The sequence below is a fragment of the Ammospiza caudacuta genome, chromosome 6 (assembly GCF_027887145.1).
Source record: "Ammospiza caudacuta isolate bAmmCau1 chromosome 6, bAmmCau1.pri, whole genome shotgun sequence".
In the NCBI taxonomy this organism is placed as follows: domain Eukaryota; kingdom Metazoa; phylum Chordata; class Aves; order Passeriformes; family Passerellidae; genus Ammospiza; species Ammospiza caudacuta.
Genome location: NC_080598.1, coordinates 55,163,258 through 55,183,572, shown reverse-complemented (window position 1 = coordinate 55,183,572; position 20,315 = coordinate 55,163,258). Strand labels below are relative to the sequence as shown.

At 38.8% G+C, this 20,315-nt stretch overlaps 1 protein-coding gene across 5 annotated transcripts in view; it reads right to left on the bottom strand.

The window, feature by feature from the left end:
• Positions 1-20,315, bottom strand: part of WDR20 (WD repeat domain 20) — a 45,647-nt gene that overhangs the window by 14,267 nt on the left and 11,065 nt on the right. For all 5 annotated transcript variants that reach the window (XR_009274832.1, XM_058806589.1, XM_058806592.1 and 2 more), the window contains exon 2: positions 3,766-3,948. Coding sequence is in view for 4 of the 5 variants with exons in the window: in XM_058806589.1 (XP_058662572.1) it covers positions 3,766-3,948 (183 nt within the window). In the remaining variant the exon portion in view is untranslated. The remainder of the gene's footprint in view (positions 1-3,765; positions 3,949-20,315) is intronic.

Genomic DNA, 20,315 nt, shown 5'->3' with positions numbered 1-20,315 from the left:
AAGTTGCAAAAGCCCTAAAAAGAAAATAGAAAGAAGAATTCTCCCCCCTCAAACCTTGCTATGCTGTTTATCACACACAAAACCATCAAACTAATGGATAATACATCAACTGTTATCTGTTGTGGAACTGTCACTGGAAAGCAGCACCTGGCCATTTTAGATCACACTTCTGCTGCTCTCAACCTCAGTACAAAACCAGAAAGTCTCTCTCCTGTAATTTCTCATTGTTTAAAACAGCCATGGGACATTTGAGAGCTGAGAGATGTAACTAAATATGGCACTGTTCCTTCAAATGGAGTAGCTTTAAAATAATAGAGTCTATGATCCTGTTGTGATATAGTCTGTGATTCTGTTGTGATATTTTAACTAGTTTGTCATATATTCACTGATATATATCATGCATGCCTCAATAATGATGGCATCAGAAACATTAGGGAGAAAGTTACCTGGCACACAGTAGGAGAACATGGGCAGGGAACATCAGCCCAGCTGGTTTCCTGTAGGCACCAATCTTCTCATTGCCAGTATGGCAACAAAAGCAAAATTTCTTGCTCTCTGCTAAAGCAGCTCAATCTGACATACAACCTTTATTTGTAAGAGCATCTGCTCAACTTTTATATCAATAATGGCACTTTATGTCTACAACCATGTTGGCCTAAATACTGAAGAGAAACTCTGCAAACATGATCTTTACTTCAAGGAGGCTGTGAAAAACAGAAGATTACAATTTGCAATGAGAACAGATCAGCTCAGGAAGACACAGAGGGACTCTAAACTGACATGTACAAGTGACCAGAATGCATCCCCTTCTCAAGATACAAACTCTGAAGTTCTGACTTTCGGGAGTTTTAAAAGCTTTCAGTTGGGTTCACAAAGTTCTGCAGCACAACAAAGCCAGACCTGCAGTCAGCAGGAGCAGCAGATGCACTACAAGAATGGTCTGAGTGCAGTATCAGCACATCAGTGAGGAATGTGAGATAAAGAGCTTATGTTCAGTCTGATGGAAGAACAGGAAGTGAAGAAGCTTCACTCACCAGGCAGAAACACTTGGCAATATTATCTTGGTCATGTTTTGAAGAACTTGAAGGGACAAAATTACAGACACAGGCCACAAATGACTGAAAAATCTGAGACAGTCAAAGAAATCTGCATTAAGGACTTACACAGCTTTGGCAAGAAAGATACAGGACGAGTTTATTAGAAAAAAAAAATGCAGCTCAAGGCTTTGGTTTAAATTAAAAAAGGATTAAAAAATAAGATGAAAAAGCACTGGCTAATTTGATAATAACCAATCACTGCCTGGAAAACTGAATCTGTGAGGTGTATTTGACTGGTTTGGGCAGTAAGAAAACATCACTGCTTTAATTCTGACACAGCTGGAAGGAATACCACTGTGGCTACAGATGGATTTATGTAGGCACTCACAGTATCTATCTGTGCAGCTGTGTAAGCTGCACAGTATCTATCACTCACCTCAGCTTTTCAAGTCCCTATCATCCTCTATATCAACAGAATTTTTTAAAAATAGTAACAAGTTAAGACTATGCTAGGGCTATTGCATTTTATGTTCAACATAACCTATCATAACAGGTTGATTTATTTCATGTATCATATACATTCTGATTGCTATTCTGATTGCTCTACCACAGCTGATAGGCAAAGCAGAGCTCTGGGCTCCCTGAAGCACCAATTACTCATAGGAGAGGTGGTGAATTCTGTTACCTCCAGCATGAGTGCTGGATCTGTAGAACAATGTTCACACTAATTCAGACCACCTTATGCCTACAGTTATTCCTAAAGACTGTCTAAACTCAAAACATATTCCAAATCCAATAGGCACCTTCATCTTGAAGCAAATGAACTGGTTCAAACATCAGTGCTCATGTTTCTCTGAAAGGGGCTTTAAATACAAGTCAGAACTTACAAACACATCTAGGGCAAACTTCAATACTGTAATCAACAGAATAAAAATATATTTCAGTTTTAGATTTGGTTGTAACTGCAGATAAAGTCAGTGTGGGAAACAAGAATTTGTCATTTATTGTAGCCTACTGTGTGCAGTTTTGGTAGCACTGAGCAAATCCTTACATTAGCTTGGTACAAGAGAGATCACCTCATTTAAATATCCACCAAACTGTCAAAGGCCACATTTCCATCCCACAGAAATTTTGTCTGAGAAAAGCACAGACAAAAAGCGATACTGGCTGCTGGAAGTGGCTGCAGTGCTTCCAGCACGTGGGGAATACCACAGGAGCTATTCAGGCTGCAGCACAGCTCTGCACTGGAGTCACCAGACACCATCAGGGCCTGGAAAGGTGCACTGGGCCTTGATATAAATATTCCAGCAGAGGTTTTTTTCAAAGGAATTCAGCTCAGCTACAGGAGTGGGAACTACTCTGTGATATGCAACCAGCTGTTTAGAGTATGTCTGCTACCCTTCTTAATACTTACAATATTATTGTACAAGAATAAATAAGACACTTTTGGAGGGGTGGGTGGGGGTGGTAGGACAATGCTAAAATTACAATTCAAGTACTTATACAGAGGTTTTTACCAACAGACAAAAGATTGATGAAGAGATTCTCCAGCACTGTTTCCCACTCAACACAAGCAGAGGCAGAGCAGCTGGGACAAGGCCAGGTAGGAAGAAAAACGCCCCTCTTCTGATCTACATGTTGCTACTTTTAGAAAGCTGAGGAGGAATTAGGTCTAATTATAAAACATCCCCAGTGAGAACAATACTTCAATCTTCTTTGCACAAGGAAGGAGGAAGGCAACACATCTGAGGCAGGAAAGGTATACTTTGAAAGCTGAGCAAGGCTAAACTTCATCTGTAAAGTTTGAATCCAGATGTGAAATTTCAAAAAAGAAAAGAAGAACAAAGAAACAAAACCAACCAAGAGACCTGCAAACCTCTCTACAGAACTGAATTAAAACAAAAAAGGAGCAGAAGAACAATCCCCAAAAGAAAGTCACCTCCCCCAAACCACCCAAATTCTCAGAGCTTATCCTCTGCAGAAAATGCTGTCACAAGTCCTCCCAGTTACCAGGTTTCTTTCCTTATTAGCATCTGGACACTTATTCCTGTAACAATGTCAATGCTACCACATACCCAGAGGCAGTGGTTCTGTAACTTGGCATTAGTGCTCCCCACAGTACTCCTCCTATCTTTCCTTATTGCAGCAACAGAAGAAGCAGATGGAGAGTTTCCTTCTGAACATCACATGGCCAAGACATCATAAACCCTCAGCATTTCTGTGCACTCAGCTTTACAGCCTACTCTTATCCAAGCAGGCCTTTAGGAATACAGGCAGCTTCTGCTGTAATGCTCCAACCATAAAAATGTGTACTTTTAACTTATTTAATATTTTGACTATAAAATATGAGTTAAATAGTGGCTTAAAATTTTCTTCTTCATTGGCAATCAGAAGCCTCAGAAACAACTGAATTCAGAGCACACACAGTAACATTTACATTTGTAGACCTTATTTCCATCTGTAAACTGTCCTCAATGCTAGTTACAGTATTACCCAAACTAGAAAATGCTAATTTTTAATTCTAAACCCCACAAGATGCCTTTATCTTTTCACAATGAATAACATTTTATGTAAGTACTCCAAGCCAATGGAACAGCTGTAAAAGAAAGGCAGTGACTGAACAATAAGCTACACAGGAAAATGGAGCCACATCTACAGAACTTTGAAAATCTAGAAACTACAATATCACAAATACATTGCATGCAACAATATTAAGATTTCTACTTACTTCCTCATTAAATAATTTGCTAGTTTCTTTTTTAATAGGGTCTATAAGTTGGACCTGGCCTGCAGAGAAGCCCACTAGAAGAGACACACTTTCTGCTGTGGCTGTTAAGTGATTGAAGTCGTGGCATGTAGGCTGTGTTCCTTTGTATATCCTTTTGTCTATTGGTTTACTCAAGTCCGCAGCCTGCAAAGAGAGCAAACAGAATTCAGTTTATCACAGTATGTGCACATAACCACAGCTGGCTGAAAACAATGTTCATACCACACTACAATTTATGCAGTCACAAAACCCTACTTTAAAAAGCAGCTCTGCATTTATGAGACATCCAAGATCTTATCAAAATGTTTCTCCTGCCCTTGCCTTGGCACCTCCAGCACGTGGCAAACCAGTGCCAACCACTCGGTAGCACGAAGGCTCCTGTGGGTCCCCAAGATACCAGAAGGCTTCTCCTGCCCCAAGAGCCATCACAGAGACAAGGTATCTTCTACTTTTCTAGCAGCACTTTCCCAGTATTGAGTACAACCAATTTTGCATTAAAAATACCATAATCTCAATCACACAACTCTTGAACTGTAAGTAAGTCTATCCTTTAACAACAAGCAAACAAATGATATTGTTCTCCATAACCACAAAAAATGATCAACCAGCTCCAAAGAGAGCATTTTCTAAGAACAGTGATTCAAGATACTGATCCTGTGATTATAAAATACATTTTACACCACTGAGCTACAAAGTAATTTGCTTCTGAAAACAAAACTCAAATATAGCTCAGACAAAATAAGTGCTAACAAAACTGAGGAATTTCAATATAAACAAATTAAGATCTAGCACTAAGTGTCAGAAGAATCAAAAGGAACAGAAAAGCAATTTAAAACGCTCCCTCACTTGTGTCACCCGTGTTTATCCCCATATCACTTCTGAACAGAGAACTCAATCTTTCATCATGCAGAGATTAAACCCCACACATTTAATATGCAAGATCATATACCAGGTTCAACCTTGTTTTTTAACCTCCCTATTTACGAGGTTCAGAGTCTGTAATTAGAAAGCTGCAGATACTCAGACAATATTACAGGCCTCAGATGTAGCTGTGATTTGGGGCTCAGATTCTTATTTTGATATATACTTTTGCAGTTATTTAGTCAGAGGAAATCAGGCCAGCAATAAAAGAGAAAGTAAACAAGCTTCACATAAAATAGAATTGCTCCAGAGCATTAAACCTTGGAGGACAAGGACTGAAGAGCAGCACATCTTTGGTATTCATAGAGCTACACAGACAGAAACTAGACCTGTCAGTAGGGAAAAATCCTAACCAGCTACACAGGTGAGCCATTTCCAAGGCAAATTTAACTACAGGATATGCATGACAAGCACTTATACACAACAGTATTAAAGCTGCACTTATGTTTTGCAGCATATTTATAAACCAGTTTAATCAGGTGTACGGTCTCCTAGTTAAAAACTCCAAAATGAGATGATGTATTACAATTTTTAAAGTCAGCAGACTAAAAGGTTATTCCCCAGACTCCAGAGATCCATTTTAAGCTAAAAGAGAATATTACCAATACCTCTTCAAGGAGAAATTAAATAGAATACTAGTTCTACAGGGAGATGGCAGGATAATGTGCATGCCTGCCACAGAGCCTTCACCAGCTCACAGGTTGATGTAAATCTGTGATGTGAAGTTGAAAAATCAAATCCTAAAGGCCTTGCAGTTATGTCTTAGACTGTGCAACATTCCCTTGTCCTGTATCACTGTAAGCAAGTGCTGTCAAGAGAGAGCTCTCAGAACTGGGGTAGCATTTCTATCTGGCAGAGCAAGCTACACAGACACATAGCCATACCTCAAATAAAGCAGAATTAAAGCAAACCTATGAGACTCAAAGTTCTTTCCTCTGGACAGAAGTTGCAGCAGGACTCAATGCTAAGAACAAAGATCCATTCTAAAGTAAAAATTACTTGGCCTGAATCCTACTGAATGAGCAGAGAACCACAGACTGCCCCAGCCAGCAGAGGATACAGGCATTACCACCTTCCTCTGAATCCTCACTGTCCCTTTAAGCAGCAAAGGATCAATAAATAGGTGGCTATGTTCAAACTACACCTTGCTCTTTTGTCTGGGTGAGGTTTTACATCACTAGCTTTTGTTTTTGTTGTCCAACATTTTTGGTGTGACAAGTTCCCCGCTGCATGAAATTGTGTGGTAACAGACCTAGCAACACATGAAATTCTGATAAATTAAATCTCAGCACAGACTTCACTGTGCTTATTCTAGCTGTTCTCTGGGAACCAGATGGCAGTGAGAATCTGTCTGAACTTAAATGAAGTATAAATAAACTAATTCAACCCAGAATTAACCAGGCTTCTGCTGACAGGGATGCCTTGCCTTTTATTTACATGCAGCTACTGCTTCCAGTTACAGCACAGTTGTCTCATGGAGATAAGTCAAATCTACAAGCACTAAAACACTGCTTTGGTCTACATCTCTCTTAACTGAAAGAGAGAAGAATCAATGGGCACAGCAGCTAGGAGACATTTTCTTTATTTCTGCATGAAGGTTGCTATTGGATTTTGCTAAGAACAAGAGAAGTGCTTACTCATAAAATTCAATCATGCATGGGAGTCAGCTTTTCATTAGCTCACCACTAAACCCATTTGCCATTTTGTGAAAGATGTGATTCTCCGAGAAGAGCTTTTACATGAGATCTTGTCCATAAAAAAGTGTCAAATCCTAGGAGCTGACACTCTCTACTGAACAAGGTGATATGAACTGCCCCCCACTTAGGAGTGGTGATGTACTTTGAAAAAACCCAGAAAAACCTTGGGATTAAGTGTTGCCAGGCATGGAGATTAAAAACACAGAGGCAGACACCCTCACCATGGCAGCTGGCAGCAAGCTGTTTGCACACTTCCTGTCCCAATGCTTTTAAAATTTCCTTCTGAAAAACACTCAGCACTATTCCAGCCTGTCCACTCTGAGAAACTCCCTCAGTCGTGGATGATTCAGGATGAGAGCACCACTTGCAATAATCACAGCTGACAGCACAATGGGGCAGCTGATGCAAGGCCAGGAATATCAAGAGCATCCTTCCCTGCTGAAGTAAATCCCAGCTAACCAAGGCTCTGGGACTGGCACCTTGGCCAGCTGATACCTGTGCTCTAAGTCTGCTCCTCCAGACAGAGGTACTGCACCCCCTGGGCAAAGAGACAAGGAGGAACAGGACTGGGCAACAACAGGAACCACACACACCTGTGTAAAGCCAGTGACCAAAACTGCTGTACCTTGGGCATCAACAGCTCCCAAGTCCTGTCTCTGAGGAGGTTAAAGCTCTACTTTAAGAGAACCTCACACTTGCTCACAGAAGAAAAATTGAACATTTAGGTTTGCATGATGAGTTCATACTCTAGAAATGAAAAACATGAACCATGTAACTGTTTGAGGGACTCCCTATTCTTATTTATTAAACTCTCACAGCACACTGTTTTAACAAAACTATTCCCACTCTCTTGGGGAGGGAGGGAGGGAAGAAAGAAAAAAAAAAATCAAACAGTTTAACAGTAGCCCATTCACCCTGGACTCATGACTTCCAGTAGAAGGGCAGTCAAATGGAACATATTCATCATAGCTTTAACTACATAAACATTCAGAAAAAAAAATGGCAGCAAAAACCCAACAAAAAACAGTTGCCTTGGTTTGAAGCAAATTTTAAGCATTCAGATTCTGATGTCTGAAATGCCTGATTAGGATGGGCATCAATAACCTTGGTTCTGTAGCTGTGTGAAACTCTAAGGTCAAAGCCAAAGATTAATATCTATCCAAGATTTCTTTTATTGATCCAAGACTTAGAGCTTTCATAATAAGATTGCCTAAACAGTGAATCACATTATTTTAAGTCATTGTTTAATCACACTCCTTGACAGATGTTATTTCTTCCTGTATCTTTTCTTTTCCTAACTTACATTTGCAGCTTTCTGCAAATTTTACTTGAATGAAATGTGTCATACATGCTGCAATTCTTTCCAAGCTGAAAACATTGCCAAGCTATTAAATTAATTACTTTATTAATTTATTCCAGGTAATTTCAGTTGTATTCATGAAAAGGCTTCCATTAGACACTTAATAGTATTTAATATTACATTTGCCAGGAGACTGGCTTTCAATGGGTCATAGCTGTGAGATTGACACAGAATAGTGAAGCATTTAATAAAAATTTTACTGCCAAAAAATCCTCTTAAGAAAATCTCTCTTGTCCAGAGAAGTAATTGATCTTGAACAGCAGATTACAAATTGCCTATGTATGTACAGCTCTAGTGCACAATAAAAGAGAAGACACACAAGAACCAAGACAATGTACTTTTGAAAACAATTTCCTCAGTATTTCTGGAGCTTGGAATTTGTACCTGACTACCTGTAACTTGCAATCTCTTCCACACCTTGCTGTCCAGGGATTTAATGGTCCCTGATCTAGGGAAAGAGAAAGCTGAGCTTAATATGCTTATTGTGTTATAATGCTGTACAGGTAACAGAAGAAATCAATTCTTAGAATTATTACTAAGTGAGTTTCTTAGAACTTCACAGATGCTCTTTAAAACTTGGCTGAAAAAAGAGAAAAGGCAACCCTTGCTGGAGCTCTCTGCTTTACACAACCTCCTGTGAACAGGACAGAACCCTCCCTGACTTGCTCACTGCATTAGCAAGGACAGGAAAACTAAACTTGTTCCTTCTTCCTCCATGTCTGTGCTGGTCTCCTCCTTCCTGCAGACATGCCAAAGGACAGGGACCACTGAGGAACACAAGCAAGCAGAGCTACCCCAGGCACTTCTGCAGAATTTTCTGACCAACTCCATCCTTGTTTCTGTACACAGGTTTGTGACAGAAATACCAGCGTCAATACTTCACACTCCACTTTATTAACACAGGAGTGAACTTCCAGATTTTTTTGGTTATATAGCCCAAATAAAGATCACTTAATATTAGCAACAGAATCATTTTTAGTTACATCACCGTTGTTTCAAGCTGATCTGATCTCACAGCTGACCCTGCTTGGGGCAGGTTAGACTGGAGACTCTCAGAGCTTCCTTCCCACCTGAATAGCCCTGGAATCCTAAGCTTAGGATCAACCAAAGCAGCAGCAACAGGGCCACTCCCAGCTTACTTAACAGGTCTGGTTTGCATCATAAAGGAAATTCAGGAAGCAAAAAAACTCCAGGAACAAGTTGGTTGTCTTTCCCTATAAAGACCACTGATGTAGGGCAAAAGTTCTGCTTAGTTTATATAAAATACACAACAGAAAGTCCAGGCAACACTTCCTGCAAGTACAAAGCCCTCACAAAACACTCCTCAGTGCAGCTGACAGTGCCACAGCCTGTCAGTAGCAAACTGGCTGCTACAAATATAACTGCACCTAAGCTGACAGACTGCTGATTTGGCTTTCTCGGCAGAAAGTTTAAAGTCTGGCAAGAACTCACATCATCCCTTCAGATGCAGCATCTCTTCAGGTACACAAACCTTTCAGGCACTGTACAGGTCAACACATGTTCACTGCAAAAGCCCCCTCCGAAAATTTAAAATAGTTTAAAAGCTTCTCAGCTTTCACTTAGAAACCAAAGAGAAGGGAAAATAAAAGGGTAAAAATTCTCATTAGGATTCAATAAAAAGCCAGTAGATAATCACCATTTGTAAAGTTGCCCTATTTAGAGCCACAATAGGTTTCTTAAATAAATGTGAGCTGCTTTTTCCACACCTGAGTGATGTGCTTAGTTTCAAGGGTTGCATAATAGGTGTTGTGTGTGTACACACAATAGTTTTAAATGTCTCCTGAGCCTTGCAAAGCCATTAATGCTAAGGAAATTTTAGGTCTCTATATTGCATTCAATGTACCTGCTTTATATTAAAGTCACATTTCTAAGCTTCAATAAAAATATTATTTTTAGTTTTCCATTTCAAATTTGGCTGATCTTCCAACTCCATGAACTGAAGCATCAATAGCTTGCCACTCACAATACCCTTCCTCATAAATGGGTTCCTGTATCTTTGCAGAAGGTTTTTTATAAGTTACAAAGCACTTGATTAAATGCTGAACAGGAACACTTAAGGCATGTGACAGTTTCTAGGATACTCTGTAAGAACAGCTCTGCTAGTAAAACAGGGACACCAAGTAATTTTATTTAACCTAATTTTTTTTCAAGTGTTCCACACAATTCATCCATAACAAAGTCTTAAAGATCAATTTTGTACAAAGCTCCTTGCAAATTTGGGAAGCTACTTGATATTCTTCTCCCTTCTGGATTTAATTCCCACTTGGGGCAATACAAGACATACATGACTTTTGAAAGGAGAAAAACATTACTTAACAAGATTTAAGCATTTATTCATACAGCAGACAACTGTGACCACCTACATTTAGAGAAAAGCTCTAGACCAGATAACTGGACATAAATCCATATTTAGGCAGAGATCAGTGCAGTTTTCTGAAGGATCCAATAAAATAATCATATTCTGTTTCCAGAAGAATTACTCTAAGCACTCAAAGAGAGCAAAGAGCACGCACTGGTTTGAAATAAATCTGTGTCATATTAACTGAACCCATGGTTATATAATTGACAAGATCAAGAAAGTAGATGTGAACACCATAAAGAACACACATAAAGGACTGTTTGATTTACAGCTTATCATAACAATGTTAACTCCATTTTAGTAGGGCCACAAACCAAAACATTTCTGTGGTTACAGTATAGATCAGCACATTCTTCTGAAAGTTGTCTAAGGTGAAAGCACCAGACTACCAATAACCCTAGAAAAAGTAGATATTTTTATTTCTAAGAAGTGTCCAAAACCTCACAACAGCAGACTCAAAAAAAAATTGTTTGCAAGACCCCATTCACTTCACAGGTATATACAGCATCAACTTACTCTTCATTTATAAGACTGAGCAAAGGGCACTAAAACAGTACAAGAACACCAACACATTTGAATTACTGCAGGCCAGGGAGGCTAAGGGAAGTTGGAACAAGGTTTTGAACCCCTCCACACAAAAATCCTTCTGTCTTCTGAGCACAGAATGCTGTTGCTGCCTCCACCTGTCATAACCCAAGAGAAGTCTGAAGTCCCTGAAACTGTTCCTTTAGAAACTTAAAGCATCTTCAGGTGTTACTCACTTGGTTCAGTTTTCACCCATGCTGCCACTGCTGCTTCAGAGTGGAAGACCAGAACACTCAGCTTGCACCAGTGCGGTTCAAGAGCCAGGTCAGACCCAAACTGCTCTAAGGAACTGCCCATGACAGCTCTCCAGAGCACACCCTGCTCAGTCCTGACAAGGTCTGAGAGCTTGGCATCTCCAAGAGAGACCCAACAGCCTGCCCACTCCACAGAGCTGGCCAGAAGCACTCCAGCACCTTCAGCTGCACTATACTCAAACCACTAAAGCTTCAGGCAAGTGACAGGACACTGTAACTTTTCAAAAGGTGTTTGTTTCTCCATATTTAACAAAGTCAATTTTTATTACACTTGCAGAAGAAAACCTGCTCCCTTTGCTCACCAAAAGCACTTGAATTACACACTTTGCACAACTCTGCTTTACTATGAGACAAAAAGAATATATGAGCTTTAACTTCTCTCGAGCCTCTAAACAATCCCTCAGGGACCCATGCTGAAGAAGAGCTAACAAAAGGGATTCCACAGTTCTTTTTGCAAAGTTCCCTTCATCATAGGTGCCAGTCAATGACATGATCAACTCAGATAAAAATTGAAACTATGACTCCAGTGCTCTGCATTTGGTCACACTAAATCTGTAAACAGGCTAATTAAACAACTCTGAGTAAAGTCACTGTATCACACATTCCCAACAGACATGAACTGAATTAGATGTTCTATTTTGGTTTAAGCAATTACTTGCCTTTTTTTTTATTAGGAAGAAGGGAGAAGAAGCTCTGATATCAGCATTATTGTCTCTTCCCAGTGCCTGGTCTGCAGAACTTTGGCTCTACTGTAACTCAGCCTGCTGGATAAAAACCTCTCCAGCAGAGCCCTGATTCAGAATCACGGATGTTGTGCATGTGATGCAGACACCTTCCTCCTCTTCTCCCCCTACTCAGCTCTTTTTAAGAACATATGTAAGAAAGAGATCTCACTGTGCAGTTTTAAGTTCAAAATAATGATCTCTGGGGGTATTTATAAACCATGGGTGACAGGTCACATTTTTACACTGGTTTCCCCCTCATTGGCTTAACAATTAAGACACCAGTTTAAGTCATAGCACAAACATACTTGATAATTATGGACTCCAAACTGGACTTTTTTGCCAGGACTTTTTACTCCAGTACCATTTCTTCAACAGTGAGCAGATATATGTTCCACAAGTTAACTCATGAAGTCAGATGTATTAATGGATTATTGTCTATCCTAGATTTCTCTCATGAAGTCATTTATAATGTAAATATGGAAGGTCAATAACACTTACAGGATTTTTTTTTGCATTAACTACTGTATGGAATCGAAAAAATTGCCAGATTTTAACTCTAACTTCCTCTTCATTATTCACTTATATTACTGAAGCAAGGCACCCTGATGAGTTAATATGTGGAAAAAAGTGTAATTTCTGAATTTTGTTCCACTCTGATTTCACTGAACACCACCTTGTTGCCAAGAAGAGACAATGATGTCTAATATTCCTCATATACACAGCACTTACATTGATTACTAGAGTAAGCTAGTCCTGTCTTCAGTATTCACATAAAAGTTTTCAGATGCCACCATTTTCAGCACTTATCTGAATATCTCTGTAATAATACATTTTTATAGACCTATAAGAAGAGATGGACCTACTGATTTATACAATGCTGTATGATTTATTCTAATATTCTTCTTCATTCCATTTCTTAAATAAATATTTGTTAGAACTCAAATACTAATCAGTTAAGGCCAATATCAATCCACTCTTCTTGTGTACTAGCTCCAAACTGACTCAAGTATTTTCCTCCACTGTGTGCCACCAAGAGATTAGTGGGAACACATATTGCTGCTCACTCAAATATCCAAACTGCATCTCCCAGGTTTCTTACAGCTGCCTCTTGCAAGTTACTCAGTCAAACCAGTCCATCTTCAACTTCCGCTGCTCTTCCCCTTTCACTTCTTTTCCTGAAGTTAGATATACCACATAACTATAAATTACCTTATGTTAAACTTAGTGGGATGAAACATTTTATTTACTGTGACTAATCAGTGGCACAATTCTTCTCTTCCTGTGCCTTCTAAATTCTTACTTTCCTTTGAGTTAAGCCCTAGTATAATCTTCCAGATGTTTTCACGTTCCACTTTTGTTTTAATTAAAAAGTGCTCAGTAAGTCCTTTTTAAAGAGGTCAGCAAAAAGCAGACTAACCTGTAACTCAATATAACAGTTACTGTTCACAACCAGAACTCCTGAACACCATTTCATAAACTGTTTGTTCCATCACCTCCAACATTTCACATTCCAGTAACACTACTTCCCAGTTAGAACAGTGAGCCTTCCTTCCCAAGAGACCAAGTGTTACAAAGACAGAGGCAAATTCATCATAGTTTCTCAGTAATAACCTAAACTGCTTTCCCTGAGCCTCCAACTGCCTACCATAATCTCCAATCCACGTTATGCAATGCATAAAGTGATGAGGTAGAGTCACATGTTAGGGTAGGTGCTCCTGATCACAGTGCCCAACGCCAGCTCTAACCTGGATCTTCAGGAAATCTTTAAAGGTAGTGTCTCCCTCAAGCCACAGATTGGCTTTCCCTTTGGGGGATGAGACTTTGGAAAGGATACATGGAAATATACATACTAGTTTACATTTAGAAAGAGAGAAATAACTGCATGATTTGCATGTGACCACACCTATGGAAAACTGTACAGCAAGTCACATGCAAAAGGATCAGATTTGCCACAACATCCTGACAGGACTACAATACCAAATACTGTGTTCACAGTAAGCTGATTACACAGGGAATCTATCAAACTGAAAATCACCCCATTAAAATACTCACATAAAGACCTTGGTTATAGGTAGCAAGCCTTAAGACAAACAACTGTGGGAAAGTGAATTAAATATGGCAAGATCTTTAATATACACAAGTAATTAGAGGATATATATGCAATCAGGAACACAGACAAACCATGAAATACACAGAGATCATACATATATACACAGCATACACATGTGATCTAACATACATATAATCATTAACACAAACAAATTTTAGAGAGACAAGACTGAATCATCTGTGAAACAAGGCACTGCGCACTGAAAATATGTCAACCTTGATTACAGTACTTCAGTAATTCAATTCCTCTGTCTCCAAGAGGCTACTCTATTCACTCAATGCCCTTACAGTTAGAGGGCAAGCCAACAAAGAATCTCACTCTTCCCTGCTTGTGAATATTGCTTCCTTTGTGCAAAACTCTGGACTGGCAATTAAGATCTGCTTAATAAAATAGGATTTTAAAACTGTATTCCTTGGGAACCAGACTCTAATAAATCATAAACAAGTATATTTGCTCTCCAAAGTGATTATTTCGGTTTACAAGTTTTCTTTTGCGTATCTTTGTTTCCAAACTTTGGCCTGGATTTCCTACTGTGTTTGCCATGGTAACCAAGCAGCCTGAGCCTCCACTTGAAATTCCATTTAACTGTTTAGCATTGCATATTGATCAAGATACATTAACATCCTTAAGCACTCCAAAGAGTGAAGCAGCCACTCTCATACTGGAGAACCACCTTGTATCACAAACCTCAAAGCATTTTTGCTGCTGTTTCAAAGGGCAAGGTAGTAATGAAACTTCCTTGCAAAGATGTATGTAAAAAGCTACCAGATAAAGAGAATGCACACAGAGGGGAGGAAAGGAGTACACTCAGTTTATGAGGAGCTACATTAGAACAGCAGACTCTATCTGACTCTATCTTCTCCCCTCTGAAAGAAGAGTTTGCATTCATGTTCAAAAGGAGAGTTTGCTCCAGGAGAACATTTGAATGAGAAGGACTGTTTTCTGCATTAAAGCTTGTCCCCCTGGTGGAAACCTGCTCTGTTCCAGTGCAAGAGGGGTCAGGTAACTGGCTAACCTGAAGTTCCAGGATTAACACTAAACACTAAGAGGGCAAAGCCAAAGCACAGCTGCTTGCTTCTTTTAGTTTAGTTTAGTTTCCATTTTGAAGAAAGATCTTTCTTCAAACATTTCTCTCAAACACAGGATCATGAGAAAACATCTGTTTTAAGCACAAGAATCTTTTCCAATTCCTACAAAACCTGCCAAATACCTCAGCATAGTAAAATTTTATTTAAAAGTAAGTAAACAGATAAGGAAAACCTGAGAAAACAGGCTTACTGCTCATCTTTTTCAGTGTCACTACACCATATGATTTTTTAATAAAATAAAAAAAAAAGCTGGCTGGTCACCAGTTAAAATCTCATCCTTTACTCTGTTCCTGGTTTAAGACAGGAGGAAATAGTTCTGACCTTCATGCCTGTTGTATAAATGGAGACTCAGAATATAGAAAACCACCTCCAAAAAACACACAAAATACAAAATCCCCTCCTAAAGCTTCCCCACAAAACTACTGAGATACTCTAGCATCCATTTAGTTAGCATTAAAAATCTCCTGCTCTTTCCATGCTATCTGCCAAGTGAGCTGTACATCCATTTTTTCACTGAGCATTACTGCCTCCAGCTCCTCAGCCTCTTACAGTCCTTCCCTCTCCTCATCTGAAAGCCAGTAAGGTGGCCTCACTGGGTACCACACAGAGTTGGATTTGTATCACTAAAAATAAATTGCCTTCATTCACTCTGCTCATCTGGCTCAGCCCTAAGAAGCTTCTGGGGGAAACATTCTGCCTCTTGTTAAAACCTATTCTGGACTTCCCTTAGGGTCACAGCATTTTCATCCTGCAGCTCAACTATTAGTAATTGCTTACAGCAGGGCTAGTCAAAAAGCAGGATAATTCCAAATTAATAGTAGATTTTGCATGATTGGGATTTGTGGAAGATCTGGTAATGTTTCATACATCCAGGGAAGGTTTTTATTTATTCTCTCCCTTCTTTCCTCTCTTCTTATAGTGTGACAAAAACTGCATTTAGTGACTTATTATTTTGCTCAGAAAATTAAAATCACACACCTCTTTCTCCAGTTTTACATTAGACACCATCCTCTTTTAGTAGCAGGAGTTAAAAATCACCTTCAACACAAGTAACCAGAATTTCTTGCAATATTAAAGCCATCTTCTCAAAGCCTAGTACAGTGGCACTAAAGACCTTCTTTATTTCTATTGTAAACTTCATTTGATACATCTCTGAATTGCATTTATGTCCTTCAGCCTTCAACAGCTGTATCACAAGCTGCCTCAGCTTGTAATCAACACTACACTCTGTGTATCATCTTCTCAAAGTTTTATTGCTGAAGCAAAAATTCCCTATGGATTTCTTCAATAAATTTTCTCTTCACCTATGGCTGTGGTATCAGCTTGTATCTCCTTATAAAGTAACTCTGATTATGAACAGTGATGCATCCCAAAGTCATTATGAGCACCATGTACTTGCTCTTGCTTCTCTGTATCAGTGTCACCAATTCTATTATTTCCAAAATCACTCCAAGAAGACCTCAGCTTGAAGGTCTCTTCCCAATGGTTGTCTCAGATATAAAGACCTTAGCTTTTAATTCTCTCAACATTTTGTAACAGAATTTCCAAATTCTAAAATTCCCTCAATTTTAATACATGGAACTGAATTTCCACTTCATTCAAAGACATGAACTTAGTAAGTTACAACTCTCCTTTTATACCAAAGTGTTACACTACAAAGGCCGAGTGCCTGAACTTCAAATAAAGCTGGCTATATATACGCCTTATACATTAATGTTTCCCACCACAGGGAGACAACATTTTACTTTCAGCAAAACAAAAAAGAATCCCTAACACAGAAGTCTACACAGTAAGAATTTCAAAAGCTAAAACTGAAAGGGGATTTGTTGTTGTTGTTGTTGTTGTGGTGGGGTATGTGTTGAATTATACTCCTGCATGTTTTTCTCTATCTGAATACAATCCAGGATAAGCCTTGCAAAAATACCTGCCAGTCACTCAGCAAAGGCAGTCAGAAGGTTTTTAGCAGAAATTTTCACTGTTAGGAATAGAGTGAATTAAAATGCAAGTGATTTCAGAATAGCACAGAGCATTCCAAATATTCACAGGCACTAAATAAAGTTTGTGCTGGAATACTACTTATGGACTGTCACAAGCTTTGTGAAGAACACATCACCTTCTGCAAAGGCTGGAAGGCACTGAAACACATTTTAGTCTCCTCACTTTTGAGGAACTGAGAAAGTGAAGTGTACTGTAACAATTATTTCTTTCCTTAACTACACTTCATAATTAAGTTCTGCAAGTCTCCCTTAATATTTATGCTTAGTTAACTATAATTCTAGTCCTCTTAGTACCTTAAAAGAGATTCATAGCTCTAAAGTAAAAAAGTAATAGTTACCTTTCTGATCTCCTTCTTGCTCCTTATTCTCCAGTGGATCCCTTTACTTCCTCCTACAGTCTAGTCACACTGTTGCCTACACTTATAATCAGTCTTTCTCACCTTTTTTAACACTGAGTGAGGCATAATTCAGATGAGCTTAACAGAGATAAGAATACATGTACTATATGTACAAAACAAATTAAAATATGGGAAATAGGTATGTAAATATCAGATGGATTCCAAGTAAAACCACACATTCTGGCAGCTGTTCTCATTTGGTTCACACACTCAGTTGCAGTATTTATTAAACACTTAGTAAGTTATTTTCACTGGGAAATTGTTTAAATTGGCTGAGCTCTGCAAGCAAAACTGGTTAAAAAATCATACCTGTTAAAGGCAACATTTATTTAAATTAGAGCTGGCAGACTGCTTTTAGATGGCTCCCAAAACATGGAACAAACTGGAAACATTGCATGACTTAATGGCATCATCATCTCTGAGCTGATCACCTCCTCCCCATGCACACACACAAAAGTTACCTGACCTGTTGGACCAGTGCTCCAGTCAGTCACTCATTCAGAGCCAGTACTTTCACTTTATCTCTGAATCCTACTTTTTTCTTTTCTAAAACAATGGTATGGTTTTGTTACAATCCTAGAAAAATGCACTTGTGTAACACAACAGCAAACATTGAGGCTGACTGACAAAAGCAAAAACTGCTTTTGTTTTTTCTTCCACGAGATCAGACATCTGAAGTGTATTTAAAATGCTTAACACAAAATTAAGAGTCCTGTTAAAAAACAAGACTGCTGTAGCTTCATCACTTAAGTTGTTAAAGTTTCATCTCCTCTAACTCTAAAACGATCAAAATATAGTAACACTTAAAAGTTGGCTTTATCAGTGTCTTCTACAGCAAAAAACCCAAAACACCTGCAGTCTCTTGACAAAATCCTAATGTTTTCCAATTTTAAGAGTGAAGATTAAAGTAGAATATTCCTCTCTTTAAAGGTATTCAGAAGCATTGAAACCAAAAAAACAAATACAGAGACTTTAAACACAAAAATAACAAATTTTTAAAACCCCATATCTGGCTGATTCAGGGAATGAGCATTACAACTTATCTAAATTTATTTACTTTAAATTTGTAAGCTATTATATGATCACCATTATTATTAAATTAGACCAGGTTTAGTTTTTTGTAGACTGTCAAGAGGCAGAAGTGAAATAAGAATTCATACTGCATAGCAATATATTCTGTATAACTCCATTCATTATACCAGTAACATACAGGCAAATAGCTGCAGGTTGAGTTTCCACCAGTCTACCACACTGCTATCTATCTCAGAAAGTTTCTTCCATTTTTTTCCAGCTCATAAGAGGAAAATTTATTTCTTTATGAAGGAAAAAAAAATTAAAAAGCAAGAGCAGCAAAAGCTGAGGATTATCCGTTGCTATAATAAAACAATGTTTTAGTCCAACAGTGTAAATTCAGTGCTTGGAAGAAAAAATTATCTGGTAAGGAAAACAGTCTGAATAATTGTACCCTGCATTGCCCTGTTGCTATAGAAACTTATTTCACTGTAGCAGTTAATTGCTAATCAATTTATAATTTTTCATTACAAAGCTCAATAGAAGTCAAATGGGACACTGTCACATCTGTCCAGCAAGTCTGAATCATGTCTCTTCTGGCTACTGTTGGATTTTGCAAGTCCTACAGAAATGCTGGACATTTTTGATACAGAGTTTTTATCCATAATTCCATCATGTTGCAGCATGTTAAGAAAATATTCCTAGAACAAAGCCCTAATTACTTTAGTACTAAAAATAAGATGGAGCTGGCTCTTATCCTAAGAGCACCAGAACAGTCCCACAGAAGTTATGTGAATAAAATACTGCACAAATGTTTAAACTGTGCTCCAAAACCAGGATGAGGCCCAGTGGATTATGCTTTTTGTGGTCATATACAGTAACAGACAGATGAAATAACATATTTGCTCTAACTATTGTCCTGCAGCTGTTAATTTGCAATGCATCTTCCTTCTGGGGCTGAAGACATTTCATTACAATCCAGCCCAGTAAGATGAAAAGTGTTGCAAAACAAACACAGCTACTAGCAAAGAAGTATCAAATCCAAATCCCTAAAACAAATATAGTGAACTCTGATTTCCCACAACCCCATGTGTACAAGTTCTAGGATATCACCCAGTCTGAAAAGCAGAATCCTCCTTCAGAAATTTTAGAACAAAAGGCAATATGTTTCAAATTCAGGCAGTGCTTTCTCAATAAAAATATTTCTTTTAAAGTAAGCAAAGTATTAAGATATTTTAAGTAATAATAAGTGTTGGCAGTTTCGCTGGTATAGATATTATGTGAAAAAACCCACAACCTTTTGCCTGCCATTAATAATCTTCTTTAAAAATTGCCATCAAAGGGCTAAAAGTATTCCACATACCAAATGGTCACACATAACAGTGTCTCTTTTCCTCAGGGTGATTTCTGTCTCAAGTGTGGGAGGGAGTGATCAGACTGTCTATTGTCACCGTGCTGCCCACCGAGTGCCCACACGGACGCCGTTCTGCTGAAGGTCCTCCCAGGAGACTCTGAGGACACCCAGCACAACCCAGCTACTGAATCATCCCACCCACTGATATGGGCAGACTGATAGCAGGCACACCAGGGATCTCTGCTGTCAAAAATAATCACACCTTGAACCACCACTGATGTTCACACACTGTCCGAATCTAAACTCTCCTTTGTATCAATCTGCACTGCAAGTGCCACAGCTGCAAGATACCTACTAACCAGGGGAGACAGAAATGAAGAAAAGGTTCCCACATGAGTGAAGAGAAAGCACAGCAAAAGCTGCTCCTAGGCTCCTAAGACTGGGCTTCTCCAGGCCCTGATCCTACCAGCATTCCCCTCTGACTCCCTCTTATGTACACACAATGCTTCCATCAGTCTAGGACTGACAAACACAATACACACATTAACCAGATCAACGCCAGCCCAACATGTTTTTGCAGAAGGTGTGAGGTGAGTTGACCCTGGCTGGATGCTAACACCCACCAAAATGT